At 33.9% G+C, this 22,022-nt stretch overlaps 1 protein-coding gene across 13 annotated transcripts; it reads right to left on the bottom strand.

The window, feature by feature from the left end:
• Positions 1–1,558: 1,558 nt before the first annotated feature.
• Positions 1,559–20,667, bottom strand: LOC143686895 (uncharacterized). 13 transcript variants are annotated; one of them, XR_013177293.1, is made up of 7 exons: positions 20,638–20,657; positions 20,499–20,562; positions 9,351–9,428; positions 6,293–6,421; positions 5,361–5,528; positions 3,966–4,033; positions 1,559–1,917 (listed from the first exon to the last, which is right to left on the bottom strand). XR_013177293.1 is itself a non-coding variant. In XM_077163320.1 (5 exons), exons 1-5 carry the CDS (start codon positions 20,588–20,590, stop codon positions 1,908–1,910), a joined length of 396 nt encoding a protein of 131 aa, XP_077019435.1. In that variant the 5' UTR covers positions 20,591–20,628; the 3' UTR covers positions 1,559–1,907. The 13 variants fall into 13 exon arrangements, 1 of the variants encoding a protein (XP_077019435.1); XR_013177295.1 differs by having other exon boundaries at positions 9,351–9,466; positions 20,638–20,654; XR_013177297.1 differs by lacking the exon at positions 9,351–9,428 and having other exon boundaries at positions 6,293–6,402; positions 20,638–20,667.
• Positions 20,668–22,022: the final 1,355 nt, after the last annotated feature.

Consider the following 22,022-nt stretch of genomic DNA (forward strand, 5'->3'; position numbering starts at 1 on the left):
TACCAAAAATGGGAGATAAGTTACACATACAAGTTTCTGTTGGCCCCTAGTTACTTTCTAGTCTTAGTTTTAGGGAATCCAACCAGAGTTGTTTAAATTGACTTTCAAAGCCTTGGGTAGTCTGGCCGCACACTAATGCTAATTCTTCCATTCTATTTCCTGGTATTTCCTACTGAAAACCTCTGCTCAAGTCAGGTTATTCTCATTATGGCCTTCTTAAAACACTATGAAAATTCCTGTATTTCTACTTTTCCTCTTAAAACAGTCTTTCAGATTAAAAAAATAATAATAAAACAACTTAAATCTCTGCCTTTTTCCCTCAAGTGTTGCATTAATTGTAATATTCTCTTCTGCTTTTCTACAACACAGTATTTCCTTAAATTCACTCATTCAACAACTATTTCTTGAGTACATATTATTACCAAGCATGTGAGTAAGATAGACAAAGCCTATGTCATCGTGAAAAAATATAGGGGGATATAAAATGATCAACTAATATGCATGAATATAAAATATATATCAAGATATTGATAATCACAATAAGTGGAATTAAAGGGATAGGAGTGGTGGAATGGGCCTTATTAATAACTGTCAGTTCCAATCTATGGCAAATTTGAATGTTATGCATCAGATTGTTATTTTACTCATGTGTATATACCTTGGTTCTCTAATTGAAGCATAAAATCAAAGAGATTGTGGATTCATCTATATAAGCTGTGCATTGAGAGGAGGGGCAAAAAGCTTTTCAAACATTGCTTCTTTTCCCCACCAGATGGCTTGCAGTGACCATGTATGTAAGCATATTAAAAAAAACACCGTAATATAAAAGGGTATTATTTATGTTAGCTCTTATATTTCCCTTGCCCTTGTTTTTAAACAGGGAGGCTGACCTTCTTATATTCTGCTTGTGGATGAGCAAATAAGAGTGGGGATGATTTGAAGTGAGGCTTGATCTTACCAGGTAATTGACCAGCAACTCAATTTCAGGAATTAGAGAAACAGGGGGTAGTTTCTTGTATCCCCAGCGTCCTCCACAACCAAAAGCCCACTAATCAAGAGATTCTTAGAATTGCAGCTATAGTCTAGAAAGTCCCAGTCAGCCACAGAACCCAAAAATCTGTTCTGAATACTGAAGTTGGAATGGACAAATTCCATCTAGTGGCACCAAACTGCAGCCAAGACCCAATAGCAGTTGAAACAGAGTGGGGCTTCACATCTATGACAATAGGCACCAATAAGCTATTGTAGAATTGTATTGAATATTGAAATTAGAATGTAAATTATTTCACCTCTCATTGTTAAAATCAAAGAATTGTTAATATTTTTCCACAGGTTTATTCGCTTCTAACATTGTTGACATAGTATAATATCATTGAGAGTAGGTATCAAAGCTTCTAGCAAAATATTCATGTAGTTTTGTAAAACATTACGATTTCTCTTCTATACTTATAGAAGTAGGAATTTGGCACTATGTTCAGTATATGGGATATTAAAATTTACCTTTCACCGTTGCATCTTAAATATATCTATGAATAACTTATCATAACGTCTATGAGATAATTTCCAGACTTTATTTTTCTTTCTCTACTGGCACCTGCAGAGTTCCTATCTTAATTTGGAAATCTGTACAAATGAGAGTCATGTGCTCCATGGGACATGATACTGGCATTGGAGATTAATTGTGTTTCCAACTGTTTCTCTGTTGTAGTTAAAGGCACACATTGGTCTGTCTATAAACATTTGAAAACCTCAGCTCTTTTCTCACTCTTTGGCGCACACTCAGATGTTCTTTTTGGCATGAGAAAAAGATCACTTTTTTCTTTCTCTTTTATTCATGTAGTCACCATTTCTCCCTTTAAAATTTTTAAGACATATCATATGGTGTTTCTTTGAAAATAATTTATGAGTTATATCCACCTGTGGAAACAGATTTGAGAACAAAATAAATCAACCAAAAGTCCATACTGAAACTCTAAAATCAAGATTTTAAATTTACTAAGCACCTATGGGTAAATTAAATATCCTGGTTTTCTTTTCTTCTATATTCTGAGTTTTAATTTTGTATTATATCTATTAATTCAGACACAGGGTTTTGGCCCTATCCATAGGATTTCCAGTGGGAAATTGGATGTTTTTCAAAATCCTGTGGGCAGGAGAGCATCTGGCTTGCAATGTTTATAAGTGGCTGAACTTCCTAATATGCCTTGTTACTGTGAAGATGAAAAGCAAATGGGAACCTGAGCTGAAAACAAACTGACAAGAGGCTAAGCTAAAATAATGGCTCATGTATGGAAAACACTGAGTGTTGTTTCAGAGTCCTTCCAAGCTGAAGTTCTGAATGGGTCATGCTCAGTGTCCTTTGTTTTCAGAGGCCAACCTAAAAATATATAATAATTTTTATCTGAACATGTAGACATCACATTACCCTATACATTTTAGTATAGTCGAGATTTTATATACCTCTCCTGCTGTTCACTGGTCACTCACTGCTCTTTTAAAATATGTATTTATTGTTTCTGGAGACATATTTATTTTAGTTTACTCATTACAGAATGCCTCATACAGCAATACTCTACTATTGGTACATTTTCTTCATTTATCCTAGACTAATTTTACTTTCCTATAAAATGAAGATATTTAGCCAGCTAATCTGTTTATTACTGTACTTTCTTCTGTACCTTTGTCTTTCTAGCTTTGCTAATGCTTATTATTATTCCTTTATTATATTTAATTTTTGGAAAAGATGCCGTGCTTTACTGTAGTACTTGATATCTAAGGCTACTCCGAACTTTAACAGGCCATGATTGTGTTGGTGTATTTTGTGATTAATAAGAAGGAATTTAGGCTGAAATTTATCTATGCATCATTTCTTATAAAGTGTGCAACTGTGTGATGCAAATGAATAAAGTAATGAGCATTATACTTTAGTTAAAAAATAATTTTCCAAAATTTAGTCATTATTTTACATATAAACATGTATTTATGGTATAAAAGGAGGCTGTAATTCTTCACACTGGTGATTTCTTAAATCCCAAATATAAACCTACTTTTTAATATATTACAAATTTTAAAAAGTGATTTTAGTTTGCAGAAAAGAGGATATTGAAGGAAAGCACTAAAACAGTAAAGTACAGGTGGAAAGACTTGACATATCAACTTTTTTAGGCCTTAATTTCTTCACCTATAAAATTCATTCTTTGAGCATGAAAACTCAGTCTTCAATGAGAAGCTATGATGCTATGGGAAAGGACGCAATTGTGATTCAGAACACCTGAGTGCTAATCCTAGCTCAATCACTTATTAGCTGGATGTACTTTCAAAAGGAAACACCATTATCTTCCCAGCCTCCCTGACAAGGTCATTGTAAGGATAAAATATGTATGAAAGTACTTTATAAATTATGAAATACTATCTAAATTTAAAATATTAATATTTATTGCTAGGTCCCTGATTTGCAAAGTAGGCCTTATTTATAGGAGATGAGCAATAAATTATTTTTAAGTAATTATTTTTAAACTTCAAGGTGAGGGATGCCTGTTGGAACAAGAGAAATAAACAATGCAAGAATATATAAAGACAAATCTAACTATCCCATAAACTCTTTTCTTCATTCTTAGAGTTAAGCAATGTTAAGAGCCCTAGCTGTAGTCTTCCACAACTTTGTTCATGATCATGTAAATTATGTAAATATTGAACTAGTTTCCTTTTCATTGTGTATTTGGTAATTATGCATGGTTTTCCTCATTATTCTTCCACTGATGCATAATCTGGTCTGTCATCATTTGTTCTTCCACTTGTCTTTACTTTTTATTGATGGACATTCATGTTGTTTTTAGAATTTTACCACTACAGATTATTCTGAATAAACTTCCTTCTGTAACAAATATTTTATTTCTAGTGTATAGATTTAAAGAGATCAGCCAAAAATGTGTATTTTTTAACTACAAATCATAATAGTAACTCACTTGCTGAATTCATTCACACTTGCACCAGCCATGAAGGAAGAAGGCCAATTTTTTAAAGTTTGGACAATCTTATGGATGAAAGAAAAATTGTCATCATTAGTTCATTACTTTGATTTTATTTGACTATGAATTAGGTTAGGCTTATTTTCATATGGATAATTGACCATTTAGGCTACTGCCAATTTTTATTCTTGACTAATTAAAAAAAAGTAATGTTTATCTTTCCTGCCCATTTGTAGACCATGATAAATATAGTAATATCAATCATCTTTTCATATTATGGTATCTTTGAAGGATTTTATAAGACAACATTTAGATAACCTCTACATATAGCACATATAAGCTTAACTTCAGCAAAAGAAATTGTGAAGAGCAGCACTGTGCAGTAAACATTCTGCAATGATGAAAATGTTCCTGTGACTATTGAGCATTTGGAATGGGTTTTAGCATGAATAAGTAACTAAATATTAAATTTTATTTAATTTTCATTAATTTATGTTTAAACTTATAAACCCACGTGTGGCTAGTGGCTACCTTAATGGGTAGAGTAGGGCTAAAGTTCTTTTCGGTGCTTGGAATTTATTCTCAGAAGAAAAATGAATGTTGTTTTAAATTTAAAAGTTTAAAATATAGCAAAACGGTTATTTCATGCAGATAATATAAATGAATTAGGGTGATTCAACACCAAGAACTGGTTAGGGTAATTTATCACAGTCAGTCAATTTGGTCTATTTGGGGATGTCAATTTAACTCTTGCAATCAAACTTGGCATGTAGATAATCATCAGTTAAAAATGGTAAATGTTTCTGCTTGACTGCAGTCTAACTGGTCAACTGTGAAGTAATGGCTTCATAACATTGAATGGGTCATGTTATTTTCCTGTGTTGTTATTGTGTGTTAAAATATTTTTTACAAGATAGGCATTTGAATACAATCATATATGTTTTTATGTAGTATCTTAATATAACATCCTTCTTTCTTCTTTATTAGTAAAAATATATAACACTATCTTTTACCCAAATTCTGTCACAGAGAACTTTTATCAACACTGTAATTTAAAGAAAAAGTTTCTATTACTCTTTCTGAATTTCAAATTTGCAACATTCAGCACTTAGAATGATGCCCCCTCCCCAATTTGATGTCAGTCTGAGTCATAAAGCTTCAAAGCAACACATATAATAAAGTTTATTCTGTCTTTTTTTGACTTTGCAGAAAGGAAAGTCAAAAAAAAAAGGTTTTGCAGTCTTCACCACAAATCTGGACTAGGACCCATCCCAGTTCCCTACAAATTTAATATTGCCAATATCGATGCCTTGAGTAGTAGAGAGTATAATCCTATTACATTCTCAGATTTATCAGAGTCGTTTAGGAATACTAATTAACCTTGGTAATCACCTGGCTCCTTTCTTGGATATTGTTAGTTTCTGTGGTGGTTTTATATCCTTCCATGTGAGAAAATATATTTTTGGCTACAGCTGTTTCCAGGTTTCTCTTCTATTGAAGGACTTTTCAGCATAATCTCTTTTTCTTCTATCCAAAGTTTGTGGTTTTGTGATAAAATATCTGAATACATATATCTTGTTAAACATCCATAAAATTAAAAACACTGAAATTTAAGTGCTTGTAATATTTTCTCTATTCTACTTCACTTACCATCTAAACTGTTGTATAATACAAGCAGATATGGATTCCTGTTCTAACCCAGCTTTACACTTATGTTATTAAGGCATGTGATCTTTTCAGGTGTGTTCAAAATCACTGAATGTTTTTATGGTGAACTGGGGACTGGAACATATATTAAAGCAAAAAGATTATTGCCCAATGCCATAAAGTATTTTTTTTAAATGGAGTTGGAAATATATCTTCATTCCATTTTACCAACTTAGGTTTCATTTTCACCCATAAAAATCCAACTAATTGTGCTTACCTCTCTACTGTTGCAACAATTAAATAAGGTGTTATGTGCCAGTGATCACTACATGTCTAATAATGTACAAAGTATTGGGCAGCTACTTACAAAGATACCTTCCTTTATTTCCCCTTCCCTGTGGGTTTCATTCTGTCAAGGTTTAGTAGTACTTACTACCTATAGTTTATTTACAAAACCAAACAAAAATTCAGGAAGTTCAAGTAATGGAAATTAAGCTTTCCAGATCAAATTTATCTAAATTTGATTTGCAGTGACATCAAAACACTAGAATGCAACCATGACAATTTGCTTAATTTCTTAAGCATCAGTTTCTAAATCTTTAAAATGTGTCACTTTATTCTTTAGATGTCCAAGAACTCACTGGGTGATTTGATTGGATGAAGTAGCCCATACTTACATGGAGCCTGGCACCTACTGGGTGTGCTTGAGTTGTTATTTCCATTCTATCTTCATCCTTTATGCAAGACATTGTGATGAGTGAAATAAGGGAGCTGATCATAATGATACCTTCAGGAAATATTACAAGCTGTTATTTCAACAAGAAAAACATAAAAACAAATTTCTTTAAGGAAATTAGTTGTAATTGAAGGAAAAAGATAAAGGAAATCTTAGAGACTTAAATCATTTTCTTTGCTCAGGCCTTATGTGCTTCTCTTTGTTGAGTTTTACAACAAATCTGTGATAAACAAAAAACCTGCCTGATTACTACGTGTATTGAGGTGAGCTCGCAAACACTAGTACTCAGTTAATTTTGTTTTATTGTAAAAGGCACATTGTCTGTGTTGGGTTTCCTGTCATTCATTCAATGCAAAAACTAAAAATATAAATGAAGAACTCTTTGCTGTCAAACCTTACTTCTTTTCTAAAATATAAATCTTTTTGAATGCTAAATACCACATGACCTGTTTCTATGACTTTAAGTAATCATGAAGCATGGCTAGTGTAGGATATGAGTATCCTTATACATTGTTGTTCTAGTAATAGTCTCTATAAATACATCTTTAATTCAAATAAAATTTCTGAAAAGTTCTACAAAAGCTAGAACTCTTGATCTTTGAAATGAATAAAAGGTGAGAATGGCTTTTGGAATTTTAAATGGCTACCTTGATTTTCTATCTCCTTTGTAAAAGTTTAAATAAAATTAAAGTGTCTGATACTTTATAAACTTAAAGCAAAATGGAAAGTTTTGGTAATATTTTGACATGGCTTTCTTATAATGTCTTCAAATGGATATAATTTTCTATTCAATATTTATTAAGAAAACTGAGAATTCTAAATTGGAAGGATCAAAGAAAGGGTGCAATTAGTAAAAATATTTGAACATACCATTTTTATGTATAACATATTGTGGAAAATTAAGGATGACTGCAAAGGCATTGACACTTCTCCTATCAAGGATTAGGGTTTATTGCCCCTCCTACCTTAATAATGACAGCATGGTGAAAGTGACACTATTCTAGGACAGGCAGCCTCTACCTTGGTCATTAGGAGCCTGGGCCTTCATGCAAGATACATGAAGAGAGAAATTTGCACAACTGAGCCCAGCCTTCCAGCCACTCATGCCAAGCAAATAGGAATGTGGGTGAAGTCTTGAACCTTCCAAAACTGCCCATCCATCAGCTGAATGCTAAGGAATAACCCCAGTCAATGCCATGTAGAGAACTTCCCATCTGAATCCTGTTTGAATTCCTGATCTATAAAGTCATAAATTATGATAGCATAGCTTTAGTATTAGGGCACTAAGCTTTCAGGTAGCTAGTTACATTATAATAGAAAATAAAACTCTGTAGAGGTGAAGAAAGAAGATTTTTTTGCAGTCACAGTTATACATCAATTATTTCATCAATATTACAGATAGTAACTATTAAAATAGTAATCACAAAAATGATTTACCTGAAGATAGTGGTTTCAGCAAGTTAAATGGTCCAGAGTTTTATTTATTATTTGTGGTTAATTTTAACAATAATTATTGTTCTTTGTTAATTTCATTTATAGAACTAGCTTGTGGTAAAGATCATGAAAGGACATAAGAATACAGAAAATTTAGGAAGGACGCATATTGTATTTACAGAAAAGAATACTAGGCTGTCTATCAAACATTTTGAGATAAAAAGATTTACTCTACCACTCATCAGCATGGAAATTTTGATCAAGTCACTCATTACCTTTGTAGGACTTAATTTTTTCATCTATAAAATTAAAAGATTAGAGTGCTTATCCCTAAGATAGTTTCCAACTCTATTAAAAATGTCAAAGCTTCTCATGCAAGACAAATGCTTGTTGCACTTTACTAAACCTAGGAGGTTTTACAGCAAATAACTTCCTTCCCACCACTAAGGTGTACAGTGTCTTAAAATTTTTGTCTCTCCTAAATACTTGATTCTCCTAAACTAACACTTGATCATTTCCCGGTGAGAACCACTTTTGTACAGGAAGGAGTCAATACATGCTGCTTGTTCCTCAGGTGCTGGATTGTCAGGGCAACAGTTGTAGCTTGGAGAATCCTTACCCATATATTGTTTATCACAAAAGCCATATTTTTTTGCTTCATACGAGTAACTCAGTTTATAAATAATTTGAATTTGTTGCTTAATTTGATGCATTCTCTGTGCTTCCCAGGCTTTGAAATAAGTTCAGTCTTAAAAATAATAGTAGAGAACATTTTAGATATATTTCTAGCTATACAATTTTCTAACTTAATTGGACTTTCTCAGCATGTAAGGTTTTGGTTGTATGTTGGCTTTACCGTCAGATTCAAATGAGTCTGCTGCATTGTGGATTTCACAGCAGCATTTTCTGTCTCCTTGCCTTCATTTAAACTGACACATTGATCAAAGGTGGCAGTGCATGAAATTATGGCCAGCTGTAGAAATGTCACATGCTATTTCAAAGTTTTCCTACAGTTGGAGAATTTCCTGATTATCTGAACCCACCATGGGAATTAAAATTCAGTGCGCCTGACATTACAACATGTTTTAACAAGAGCACAATTATATTCCTACCCTGTTCCAATATAGAGCAACCTACTCAGAATTGTTAGACAAGTCCATGGAGAATAGCAGCTGTCACCAAGCATCAGCTCACACAAGAGAGTAAAACGAAGGTAGCACTTTCTTCCTTTATCAAAATCCCTAATTGTGTTGTCTTTAAAAATATATGTTTCTATGCCTGGAACAAGCCCAGAGAATGTAAGAAAATCAGTCTACTTTCAAATTATATGGCAAAATCCATTACTTTAGATAATAATAAGTGTTAGCTATTTCCTTAGTGATTTTCCTCTGCTTCTGTCAAAAAAAAGAAAAATCCTAGGACATATGCAGGAACTGTTACAATCATTAAAAAGTAGGATATTTTGAAAATATGTCTGCAAAATTACCAGCTTTATTTTTATAAAGAAAGGAAAGATGTCCTTTCCAAATTTCATTTTTACTGATACATACTGATGAAGCACCTACCTTTTAACAGACAGTTTGCTAGGTTCTGAGTTGCAAGAAGTACATGAATACAGTGTCTGCCTTCAGTGAACTCACAGACTAGGAGGTGAGACAGAAATGGAAATAAAAATAATTCCCTAGGAAGAAGGAAAAAGTGTAATTCCAACCTAAGGAAGGTAAGTGTCTCATAACACAGTTACAACGTGCCTAACTCTCTAATACCAACGGCAGAAGACTTAAATCTGCAAAAAAATAAAGTAATAAGTCTTAAAAATTTCATTGCTCTAATGAAGTGAAAAGTATTCCAATTCACTATTTATAATAGTACCTATTTAGTGTATGTCTTTCTTCTAAAATTAAGAATCATTTAATTTCACCAAGCATATTTAACATTATCGTCAAATGAATTTTTGTTTTACTCTAGTTTTAGTAATGTTTGGTGTTTGCGCCTAAAGGAAACGTAAATAAATATATATCCACAATTCTATTATAACCAGAAGACATAAAGTAATGGAAAAGGTCAGGAGGGGAAAAGATGTTTTGTGAAGTGTCTTAATGCTAGAGGGTAGAATGCTGGAAGGACAGACAATAGATGGTACCTGAGCTTTTGCTCCATTTCCGTGAGAGTGGCTTAATATTCACTTGTGTTAAATATTGAGCATCAATGAAAGATTTATTTTTAGAAAGGTTTTGCTACTGAAAACATTTTGCATACTTTATTTTTCTCCCTAAAATTGCAGTACTATAAGGAGGGGTTTTTCATTTCTCTGGTAACCAGGGGTGGTTTAAGCACATTTGCAGATTTCACCACATCTTTATTTGGATTGATCCTTCAAGGCTCCTGGCTTCACATTTTGTGGTTAGATGGATAACAACTACTCTAAAATACTATCTGTTTTCTCTTCTCCTTTGATTTCTCTCCCTACAATCTAGCTAACCTGAAAATTTTCTCTTGAATTTATGGATTGAATTCATATTCCTGTGAGTTAAACTTAATGCATTTCTTTTTTATATATATAAAATATCATCCTATTAATTCACTTTCTGATGAATATTTCTTAACCAATAAATGCTACTAAAGAAAAATGAGAAAATAAAGAAGAACTATTACCATCTGGTAATAGTTGGGTAGTAATGTTCATGTTCTGAGAAAATCTGTAGTCTCGTAAAGGAAAGGAAACAAACATGGGTTGATGAGTATATGGAGTTTTTTAAAAATAGTTTTGGTTTTGCAATCTTGCCTGGTGAAAAAGAGAAGGAAATTAAAATGTTTGGAATGTCCTCCTTTGAGTGGAGTGGGTAAAATCTGCTAGTAAGCAAATGACATTTTTTTTTCTTTCCGGTCTTGGTAAAATTTGCTATACCAGGCAAAATTAAGCAATTTAACCAAAAGACTTATTCTTTCACTTCTAAGAGTGTAGTATAAGGAATAAATAAGCTAATTATGAGTGAATTGTCAATTCTTACGTAGCGAACTGCTTGTGAAACCACAAAAGAGAAAAGGTTGAGGGCTAGTCACAGCCGGGGGTGGTTTCAATGCACACGGGTTTTGACTTGATGCTTTTGCGATTGACACGACTTGACTGGCTTTTCCTCTTTCCCCACCCCACCATGCCTTCTCCCTGCCTGAAAGTTAGAGGCTTAGACAGATTAAAAACATAATCCATTTACAAGAGGAGGCGTCAACTTTGCCTTTCTGGGAAGAATGTCTGGAATGTGGGAATATTCTGTAAATGAGTAGTTTCTAGATACCAGAATTGTATTCCTTGTGCTTTCACACCATCAAAATAGGTGTGTACTTCAGGACTCTGGGTGTGCATAGTCGTGGATTTCGTTATTCCATTTGGGGACAGCTGGCATGCTTAATTACCAGGGACTTGAAATATTGAGTTAAGTAAAAGAAAATTCAGTGGAATCATTATATCAGCTGATTTTAGCGTAAATACTTTAAACTATCACTATGATTGCCTATTCTAAAGTGTCAGTTGGCTAAGGTAGACTCAATTCTTGGATGTACATTTGGTTCATGGATACAGTATAATACCAAAGCAGGTGTTCTTTTTTATTCCCTCAGAAAATGGGGTGATACATCCCTAAGCACATAGTGGTACTCCTAGGAACACATTTTTAATACTTGCTTGTGAACCTAATCATGAGATAATAGTATTCTAAAACTGCATTGGTTTATAAAGTGTAATCCACTGATATTAAAAAATAGAATTAATCCTGAAAATAAAATTCCACATCCCTAACATTTTTATTACAGTATTGAATAGTTATCATCAAAGCTGTTTTTAAAATAAGATAAAAATCATCATTTGAGTTTTAATTCCATTAGAAATCACTCACTTTTTCTTCTTCTCTCTATATGGATTACTGAAGCACATCTTTACACAAAACTAAGGAAAATATTCCTGACCACAAATTCAGTTATATAGATATAAGTATTATAATTACTTCAGGTCTCTCCAGTAAAGAGAGAAGGTAGCAGATTATTCTGACTAAAACTTGCAATAGGGGAATTTTATAAATGTAAATTGTATCTCCATAAAGCTGTTAAAAATTGTTAAGCTACTGTGGAATTATTCCTTCTATGAAAGTTTCTAAATAATTCTGTATAATTCTAAAGATGTATTGTATTTCAGTCTGAATGTTGGTGAAAAGCAAATAAAGTTACACAAAGACTTAATTATTTTTCTGTTTTCCATATCATTGATTTCCATCTGATTCAATTCCTTTGAATAATTTTGGATAAATTTCTTGTTCTTCTAGTTTGTTTTAAAAGTGGATTTTAGATTATTGAAGTCCTTTCTTATTTTCTGAAATAGGCATGTCATACTATGCTTTTCCCTTCCTCTGAAGGACTGATTTAACTGTACCCCATCAATTTTGATATGATGTGATTTCACTTTCAATCATTCAAACATTTTCTAATTGCTCTTTTAAGTTTTTTTTGTCACATACATTATTTAAAAGTGTAATCTTTAATTATAAATATTTGGAAATTTTCCATTTTTTCTACTTCTAATTTCAAATTCAATATTTTGAATGATTTCAATTCTCTTAAGTTTCTTGACTCCTGATTTATGAGTTAGCATACTGTCTGTCCTGAAGAATGTTTACATGGAAACAATATGTGTTCTGCTTTTGTTAGGTGGAATAGTCTATAAACTTCAGTTAGATCCATTTGGTCAATTGTGTTGATCACATCTTCTATATTCTATAGTTTTCTTCTACCATCTAAAATCTGCTGTTGAGCCAATTTGCCTAAATTATTTGGTTTGGTTACAGTATTTTTCAACTTTGGAATTTCCATTTTGTTCTTTTAAAATAGTTTCTATTTATTTATTAAGATCTCTTATTTGTTGGATCATTGACTTCATGTTTCTTTAATTCTTTAAAAATAGTTTATTATTTGTTAAACATTTTTATAATAGCTTCTTTGAAATCTTTCTTTTTTTTTTTTTTTTTTTTTTTTTTTTTAAAGGAAAGACAGAGAGAAGGAAGGAAGGATAGAAGGAAGGAAGAAAGGAAGAAAGGGAAACATCTTTAAACATTTTCTTGTTTTATTGTATTCTGTTTCTCCGTTTTTGTTACATGGGCTGGGGCCGGGAATCGAACCGAGGTCCTCCGGCATAGCAGGCAAGCACTTTGCCCGCTGAGCCACCGCGGCCCACCCTGAAATCTTTCTTATATCCAATTTTTCTAGTTTGAAAGCTGCTGGAATGTGATATACCGGAAACAGAATAGCTTTTAAAAAGGGAAATTTATTAAGTTGCAAGTTTACAGTTCTAAGGCCATGAAAATTACATTAAGGCACCAAAAGAGGTACCTTCACTTAAGAAAGGCCAACAAGGTTTAGAATTTCTCTCTCAGCTGGGATGGCACATGGCAACGTCTGCTAGCTTTCTCTCCAGGAATTTTCAACAGCTTTCGCGGGGCTCTGTCCATTCTTTTGGGTTCTGGTGTCTCTCATGACTCTGAAGTCATGCTTTCTGTTTCTTTGCATGTCTAATAATATTTTGTTGAAAACTGTACCTGCTAACTAACATATTGCACTTACTTTGGATTACACAGCAGCTTATATTTCAGCACATGTTTTTCTAATGTATTTTTACTTTTTAGCCAGGTATCCTAGGGGCTACCCCTATATCTAATGGTCATTCAGTGATTGGTTGGAAATTCTGCACAAACACTTTGGGCCCATAACGTTTCCATCCTTGGCAGATAGATTTAAATTTGTTTGGGGAGCACATTTAATATTCAGGACATTTTCAAATATGTTTTTCTTTTAGATTTCACAAGGTTCTCTCAGATCTCCCCTGCATGTGAATGTAGTCTTCCAGGAGCCAGAGATAAATTGAGAACTTACTTAATTCCTCTAATGCTCTCTTCATTTTTAAGATTTCCGTATGAAATATATGGCAGTCCATTGCTTGCTCCAAATGAAGCTGTTATCCCTGGTTAGCAGTATTGAGTACTTTCCCATGTGTTTCTTACTGAGTTGGCTGTTTTTCCTAATGACACCACTTGGCTTGTGCTTTCTTCCTCTGCTGAAAATCACAGTAGTCCCTCCTGCAGCAGAGCTCCTGGACTTAAGGACAGTACCATACCCACCGAGCTGGGGTACATATGGGAGCAGAGACAGGTAAGAAGGACACAGTTTCCATTTATCTTGTCCCATGTTCCAGCAGCTTTTCATGAAAAAGACTTTTCACTTTGGTATTTGCCTATAGTAGATTCCAGAGCTATCTTTTCTCAATTTTATGGCTATTTTGGGGAAGAGAATTTGCTGACCCATTCATTCTGTCACAACAACAGTGCATTTTTGAAAGAAAGAATATTGAATGGAGACCTGCTGTAACTATTTATTTAAAACTTGCTGTATGTAGGGTTGCTAATGAACCTTGGGGAGAAATAATTCACAGGTGCATAAACAAAATATGGAACCTTAATATATGAGAGAGTGTTGCTTAAAATGAATAGTTAAAGAATAGTTTACTTAATAAATGGCATATCCCAATTGACTATTCTTTTGGAAGGAAAAAGATAAAACAATAATCTATTCCAATTAATTTATACCATAGTATAATAAATTTCACTAGATCAAAGATGTAAATATTGATCATTTATAATTAATAATGTTAGCTAAAAACTAAAATTTTGGAGTAGGAGGATTGTCTTAAGCAAAAGTAGAGATGCTAACACTCCAAAAGAAAAGCACAATGGTTGGGGGAAAATAAAGTCATCATTCATAAAGTGAGAAGCCAAAAGACACATAAAAGGACAAAGTTTGACACTATCCAAAATCACCAAAAGCCATAAAGCTGAAGTGAATTAAACAGAAGAAAAATTAATGAAGACATTGAGATGTTGCTACCCAGATATCTCTTCAAGGCAGAGATTGTTGCAAAGAGGTCAGGTTAGCTGATAATTTCTAGCTGAAGATGTCTTCTGAACCTACATCTGCTTCCATGTAACTCCTGCATCACCTCAGGTACTGACTAAACATGACAGTGTTACAACGCTCACCATTTCTGCCCAGCACAGAAGCAATGTTTGCATCATACCACCCCATTGATCTGGCAGAAACTTAGAGCTCCTCTTCCTACAAAAATCCTCCTTCCTTTCACCTTACTTGCACAAATCTCACACCTGTGTCTTGGTCTGAAGAGTCCCTGCCACTTCCTATATCTCTTCATTTTATCTTTTATAGGAACTAACCCTCAATAAATGTCTTTTTTTCTCCCAACTCTATATCATCTTCCCTGTTTTTGCACCTAAATGAATTTGAAAGGACTTTGAACTTAGGTGCTGAGAGTCATGATAAAAAAAAAGGTGTTTCAAAGACTCTTTCAGTACAGTGAGTTTTTATTGTCTCAAACTGAGTCTTCCATTGAAAGAAGAGACCTGAGAAAATAAACTGTAGGCTGTATCATAGTGCACAGTGAAAAATTAAGGTTTGGGAACCATTCTGCCCCTCACAGTTACCCTTCCCTAGAAAAATAAAAAATAATAAGAATAGATAAATGCATTACATAATACATATAATAGTAAATGTGAAAGAAAGACCGATCATGAAGGTTGGACCTAAAACAATAGTTCTGTGAATAAGCTATGGGTCTTCTTATTACAGAATGCTTACATATTCTGTTTCCTCTCCCTAGATACTTTCTATCCTCTTTGCTGTTTGAGATCAGCTTGCATGCCACTCCTGGAGTAGGTAAAGGGCCACAGTCAAGGGCTTTGATACAGTTTCTCTTGTTACAACAAATCCAATTCCCAATTAAATCATTATTTTTTAAATATCTTGATTTTGTACCACAATTTAAATTCTCTAAGAAGAGAAAAAGCATGGTCTTGTTCGTACGCTGCTGTACCTTCATCATCTAACACAGGGTATTGCACCATTAGTTCTTTATCAGTTTGTTAAATGAATGCATGGATACATAAATAGAATTCAAATACCATAAAGCCTTATATTTATGTATTAGAGTTTCTAAAACACTTTCACTAAAAAATATTTTTCAAACTTCACAATTGTGTACAAATTATTATCCTTGTTCTCATTTCATAGATAAGCAAATAATGTCTCATGAAAACAGACTCATAAAAACTGGTATTAGAAAGGTTTTTGGTGATTAATGATCATCATCAGTTTTCTAAGCCTTGCTACTCAAAGGGTGGTACCCAGACACACAGCATTAGTATTATCTGAGCTCTTAGAATGGCAGAATCCCAGGTAGTTTCTTTCTTCAAACCCACTACATTAGAATCTGCATTTTAATAGGATTCCCAGGTGATTCATATGCATATTAAACTTAGAGAAGAGCTGTTTTAAGCCCTGTTGATGCTTTGTTAATTGAGGTGAAAGATTTAGTTAGAGTGGGAATAAAGTTAAATTGCTCTGCATAAATAAGGGACAGAGAAGAGACAAGAATGGTGAGACAAGAATTAGGGAAAGCATGTCCTGTGAAGGGAGGAGAAAGAGGAGATCTGTGGTTTCAAAATAAAGAATTAAAAATTGAGAAAAGATGTCCACTGGGCTTTTCTTAGTCAAAAAATGTCAGTTTTGTATAATGTAAATTTTCTTTCCATTTCCATTATGAAATCTTCACTAAAAATAAATTGTTCAGTAATTCCTTGTCATGAGTGGATTCCTTATAATAAATGGAAATAAATACCGAATCTTGCTTTAAATGTGATGTGGATCACAAACCCACATGTCCCACTGGGAAAACTGATCGATGGTTTTCCTAGCAGTGTACACTATAGCACAGGTTATTGCCTCCATGCCCAGAGGCCCGCTATTCTTTAGGGCATAGCTGCTGCTTTCAAATATATTGTTATTTAAAATACTTGCTTCAAATTATACTTCTGAAAAATATAAAGAAACAAAGCAACAACAATTGCAAGAGTATTTTTTTTCGATTATTGTGTATTTGTGGGTGACTTTGTGGCCCTGTTTTGCTCAACTAATGATTTTATTCACAAACCAATTAGGTGCTTTGCAAAGAGGTACAGAGGGCAAATGAAATAATATGCAAAAAGGGCTTTAAGCGGTGCAAAAGGTGCAAAGTGAGAGCAGAGTATTACAATGATGACAAACATGAATTATCACAATTATGAATAAAATGTTCATTTATGTTTTGTGTTGAATCATCTCTGGAAGAGTGCAAATGAAAGCATTTACGTCTTGTGGACACTCCCTAATTGAATTTCTAATTGTTATTTTTTCAACTGCTGAGAAGTCAAGCAAGAACATCAAAATTTAAAAAACAAAAAACTACAGTGAGGATGAGAAACAGTACTCTTGAGACTTAATAATAGGTACAAACAATGCTCCCCCATAAATCTGCATATAATATTTTACAGTGTTCAATCATATTCAAAAAGCTTTCAGTCTGTTCTAGTTTGCAAGGTGCCAGAATGGGATATACCAGAAACAGGACAGCTTTTAAAAGGGGGAATTTATTAAGTTACAAGTTTACATGTTCTAAAGCCATGAAGATGTCCAAATTAAAGCAAGGCTATGAAATATCCAATCTAAGGCATCCAGGGAAAGATACGATGGTTCAAGAAGGCCGATGTCATTGAGGTTTTCTGTCTGAGCTGGAAAGTTACATGGTAAACATGATGACATCTGCTAGCTTCCTTTCCAGGCTTCTTGTTTCATGAAGCTTCCCAGAGGCGTTTTTCCTTCTTCATCTCCAAAGTTCTCTGACTGCTGCATGGACTCTTCATGGCTATGAAACTTTTTTCAAAATGATTCCCTCTTAAAGGGCTCTAGTAAGTAATTCCACCTTAAATGGATGGAGACATACCTAATGAAAACTGTTTGATCAAAAGTTACCACCAACAATTGAGTGGGTCACATCTCCGTGGGTAAGCAAAAAGCTCCTACCCAGCTATATTGAATGAGGATTAAAGGACATGGTTTTTCTGGGGTACGTAACAGATTCAAACTGGTACGGAGTCCTACACTTTTCAGAGATGGAATTTATGCATGATATAATCCCTTACCTCAAAGCTTTTAGTTTCTCCAGACCACATACGTACAATTCTGGATGGTGCTGTTTTAGAGATATTGTTCCAGGATGTTAATTACTTAGCTTAACATGAATGTTATTTCTTTTACATGAGACATCGGTGGTTCACCTCCTAACACAGATTGTTGATGTATTTATTAGGTCCCTTCTCAGTTAAAACGACAAAAGCCCGACAATTATATATAAAAAAATCTGTCTATCATAAATGCCTTATATAATTGAAGAATACAGGCTTAGAGGTGCTTTTAAATAAGGCAGGATCCCATCCTGGAAAAATGTTATCAGGGCTTTGTCTCTCTCTTCCCCCTGCTTTTCTCTCTGCTTTCCTGAGTTTGCCTCAGTCTCTGGCATGCTTTCAAACTATCTAGCAGCAATGGGTTCACATACTCTTTAGGATCGAGGAGCACGGGATGCAGAGACACCCTCTCCCAGCATCCATACTAGTTCCCCAAACTGCTTTGGTTGAGTTCTATGAACACTTTAGGACCAATCACAGAATCCAAGTATATAGATATTGTGTTTCATCTGCCAAGGCAGTTGAGTTGGGAACTACGTAATTGACAACTTCCCTCAATAAGCCAATGCAGTTTTGAAAGTAAAATAGTAATCTATTACCAGTAGAGAAGAGATAATAGTTGGGCAAAGGCAGCAGGTTTTTTTAGAGAACATGTTTGAATTTTGTTACAAGTCGTATAGCTCCTCTCCTTGCTATCACAAATGATAAGGGGTGCAAAATCCTAAATCACCTCAAAATAGCAGAGTCTGTAAATGAACACACACATTATGTTTTTCTTGAAAAGTAAAATGTGTTTTATGAGGAGTGTGCTTGGCACCAAAATTTCAAAATTTAGTCTAGAGAAATGTTCTTCAGCTGAACTTTTTTTCTTGGTGAAGATTAATTTTGTGTTTCACCTTATTGAAAACAATGGCAAAAAAACAAGGGAACTGCAAAGTAACCTTAAATCTTAATCATGTCAAAACCATACCTAGTACCTGAATGTGCTCCTTTATCCTTCTCAAGGAGAAGTTACTAAGCTGTACTTTGCTGAATTTGAAGTTATCACATGACGGTTTAATCAACTTTTCCTTTTCCGTTGCCAAGAAGCCATCTGGCAGTATGTCTTTTTCATTGAAAATATGTCCCTGATCCAATTTTCATTTGTTACCCTGTCAGGAAAGCATTCATTCCAATAGGGGACCAAATTTGAGCACTGTTCTTTTCTGCCAGCACGAAGGATGGATTTTCATTTTATTTTCAATGAGTAAATTTTCGTAAGGTTTTGGAGTGATTGGCAATTCTTTCTTGCTACTTTTGTATGTTCTGCTGATGTTGCTTTCTAGTTGCTTTTGTTTTGTCATGAACATTCAAAGGCAGGCTTTTTTGTTCTGGTAACTGGCATTCCTTTCTTCATTATGATGCGTGAGCAAGTCAGTTAAGTAGACTCAGCTTCCGCAGTCATAATTCATCCAGAAAGAAATAAGTACATTTAAAAATGTGTACGTCAGCATAGACTTTAAAGAGGAGAATCACTGTCTTTGGAGATATTTATTTCAGAAAGAGAGCTAATATACTTTTCCTAATATCTTTCCATTACCCTGTCCAAAAATGTAATCAAAGTAAAGTTGATTCTCTCATGCAAACCAAATTAAACATCTTTCCGTGAATACCTTTGGTTATGAGAGATATCTTATGATATTATGAGTTAGATGATGTGAACTACAGTGAATAAATTCAATAAAATATACAACATTTCTGATTATTTGTTTATAAGAAACAGATAATGACTGTGAAAATAGGAAAATGGGCCAGAGCCAGTATGGCAAAATAGGAAGAAAAAAGTGAGATCTTTAAAATATTATTTTAAAAGTTGAGATGGAGTTTGCTGCATGAAAAAAAGAGACTAAGACTTAGAAAATGCAAATTAGTCAGCTTGCCTGGAATATTCTTTCTTCCTCTGTCTGTCTGACAAACTCCTTATTTTTACAGGTAAGCATCTCCTCTGCTAAGACTTTGTTGATCCTTTTGTCTGTACATCTCTCTGTTGTAGAACTGACCACCCTGTTTTGCTATCATACATTTAAGTTCCTGTGTCTTGTGTCTTATTAAGATGTGAGCTCCCTTAGTGTAAAGGCAGAGCATCACTAGCTTTTTGTGCCAGTGTCTAGCATTGTTGTTAGTACATAATATGCTTGGAGTGAATGAAAAGAGGGGTAAATTAATGAAAGGAGGTTTTCTTAGAAGCCTTCAAAGAACTAAAAAACCCATTGTCAAAAATGTGGTCAAGCCGATGCAAGGGTGGCTCAGTGGCAGAATGCTTGCCTGCCATGCTAGAGACCCAGGTTTGATTCCTGGAGCCTGCCCATGCAAAAAAAAGAAAGTGATCCTTTAGAGGGTGGAAAAGGAAAAACTGAGTTAATCTTAAAACCTCAGAAATATATACTTGATATGAACAGGCTGCAGGATCTGTGGTGTTTGTTAGTATACAAGCAAAAGTGTCATAAATTTAAAGACATCGCTTTTTCTAAAGAAAATATGATAGAATCTGAAAACTAGTACTTTACATTGGGCTTACTAGAGAGATTGAAAAATTAACAACTAAGATGGATAAAACAAACAAACCTGGAGTTAAAATACCATGGACTTTTTAAGGAATCGGAGATGCCAGCAACGTTAATAGGACAGTCTGGAAGGGAAGGAAGAGAGTTGAACATGCAGTTAAACAAATGTGAGGCTCCCCATAAAGAATACAAGACCAAACCTTCAGGAGGCATAGTGGCTACATCACTGGAATCTTAGAACAAAACAAAGATTCACTCATAATAATGGGTAAGAAGAACCCTCTTGCTGGGTTCTGGAGAAAAAAATTCTCTTTATGTAAAAAATTATAGAAAAATGGTAGTTGACATAAAGCTAAGATCGGTAGTTTAATGTAGGGGTGAAAACCAAACAAACAAAAAGCAAAGCTTGGAGTGTACATGTAAAAAAGTGGCAAAAGTAGATTGAGAAAACATATCATATAAAGAACAGATCATTTCATATAGTTATTTTATCATTAGATATTAAACCACCTATTACTGGAAAGCAATATTTAAAGAGGAAATAGTCCTATCGTTAGAAAACATTTAGTAGAAAGAAGACTGTCCTTGACATTATGGAATGAATTTCTGCATTGGTGAGATATTCAGCTGGTGACCTCTAAGAGTACCTCTTACCCTTAAGATAACATCATTTTGGATAGCAAATCCCAATGGACTTTTGCAAAATATTTTACTGTTAAAAATATAAAAGAGTTAATCTTTGACCTAGCCATCCTCATTTAACATTTGGAATGCTTCATATCTCAGTCCAGCCATTTTTTCCAAGTGGTATTAGTTTAAACATTTTAAAAATATGTTCTTTTATTTCCATCCATTATTCCTACTTTTGTTCAAATTCTCTTACACTTCAAATGATCCACTTGCCTCCCAAATCTCCACTTTCTATACTGTCCTATATTTATTAATGTCAATAGTTTTAAAGAGAAATTAGCTCCTGCCTCTCCTCTACTTAAAATAATTCAAGAAAAGGGTGAGTTTTATTTTGTATTAACATGAACATATAGACAGAAAGTACAGGAATAACTAAATCTTATTTTATATATCTAGCTTTATCCTCATAATCTCCTTGAAAGAGTTATATACAGGAGAAGAAACAGCAAATGGTAACAAAGTATTGCTTTACAGTCTGGAATTGTGCTTGAGATTTTAGTCCTGGATTCTCTGATATTGATGCAGCATCTGCCTGTGGAGGGAGGAGCTCTTCTCTAATATCCAACTTTTAAATCTTCCCATTAGCCAGCTGTTGGGCCCCATTCATGGACAAATTCAGTGAATGAAAAAGGGAGGATAAATGACATCATATATCCTGTTATTTGAGCAGGATCTTCCTAGGTCAATTTAACCTTCCATAGGAGAATGGAAGGTACAAGGATCTTAGAAAATAAGGTGTGTCTAGGCTGAATTGGATAGGATATGGTGCATGAGGGAGCCATACCAAGTGTCTAACCAAATTACCACCAGTAAATGTAACTTAATTGGTATCATAGAATGGGCACTGATAATTTTTCTTTTTTGACATTTAAAACAGAAGCCAATGTAGGAGAGG

The sequence above is a fragment of the Tamandua tetradactyla genome, chromosome 1, assembly GCF_023851605.1.
Source record: "Tamandua tetradactyla isolate mTamTet1 chromosome 1, mTamTet1.pri, whole genome shotgun sequence".
Lineage (NCBI taxonomy): Eukaryota > Metazoa > Chordata > Mammalia > Pilosa > Myrmecophagidae > Tamandua > Tamandua tetradactyla.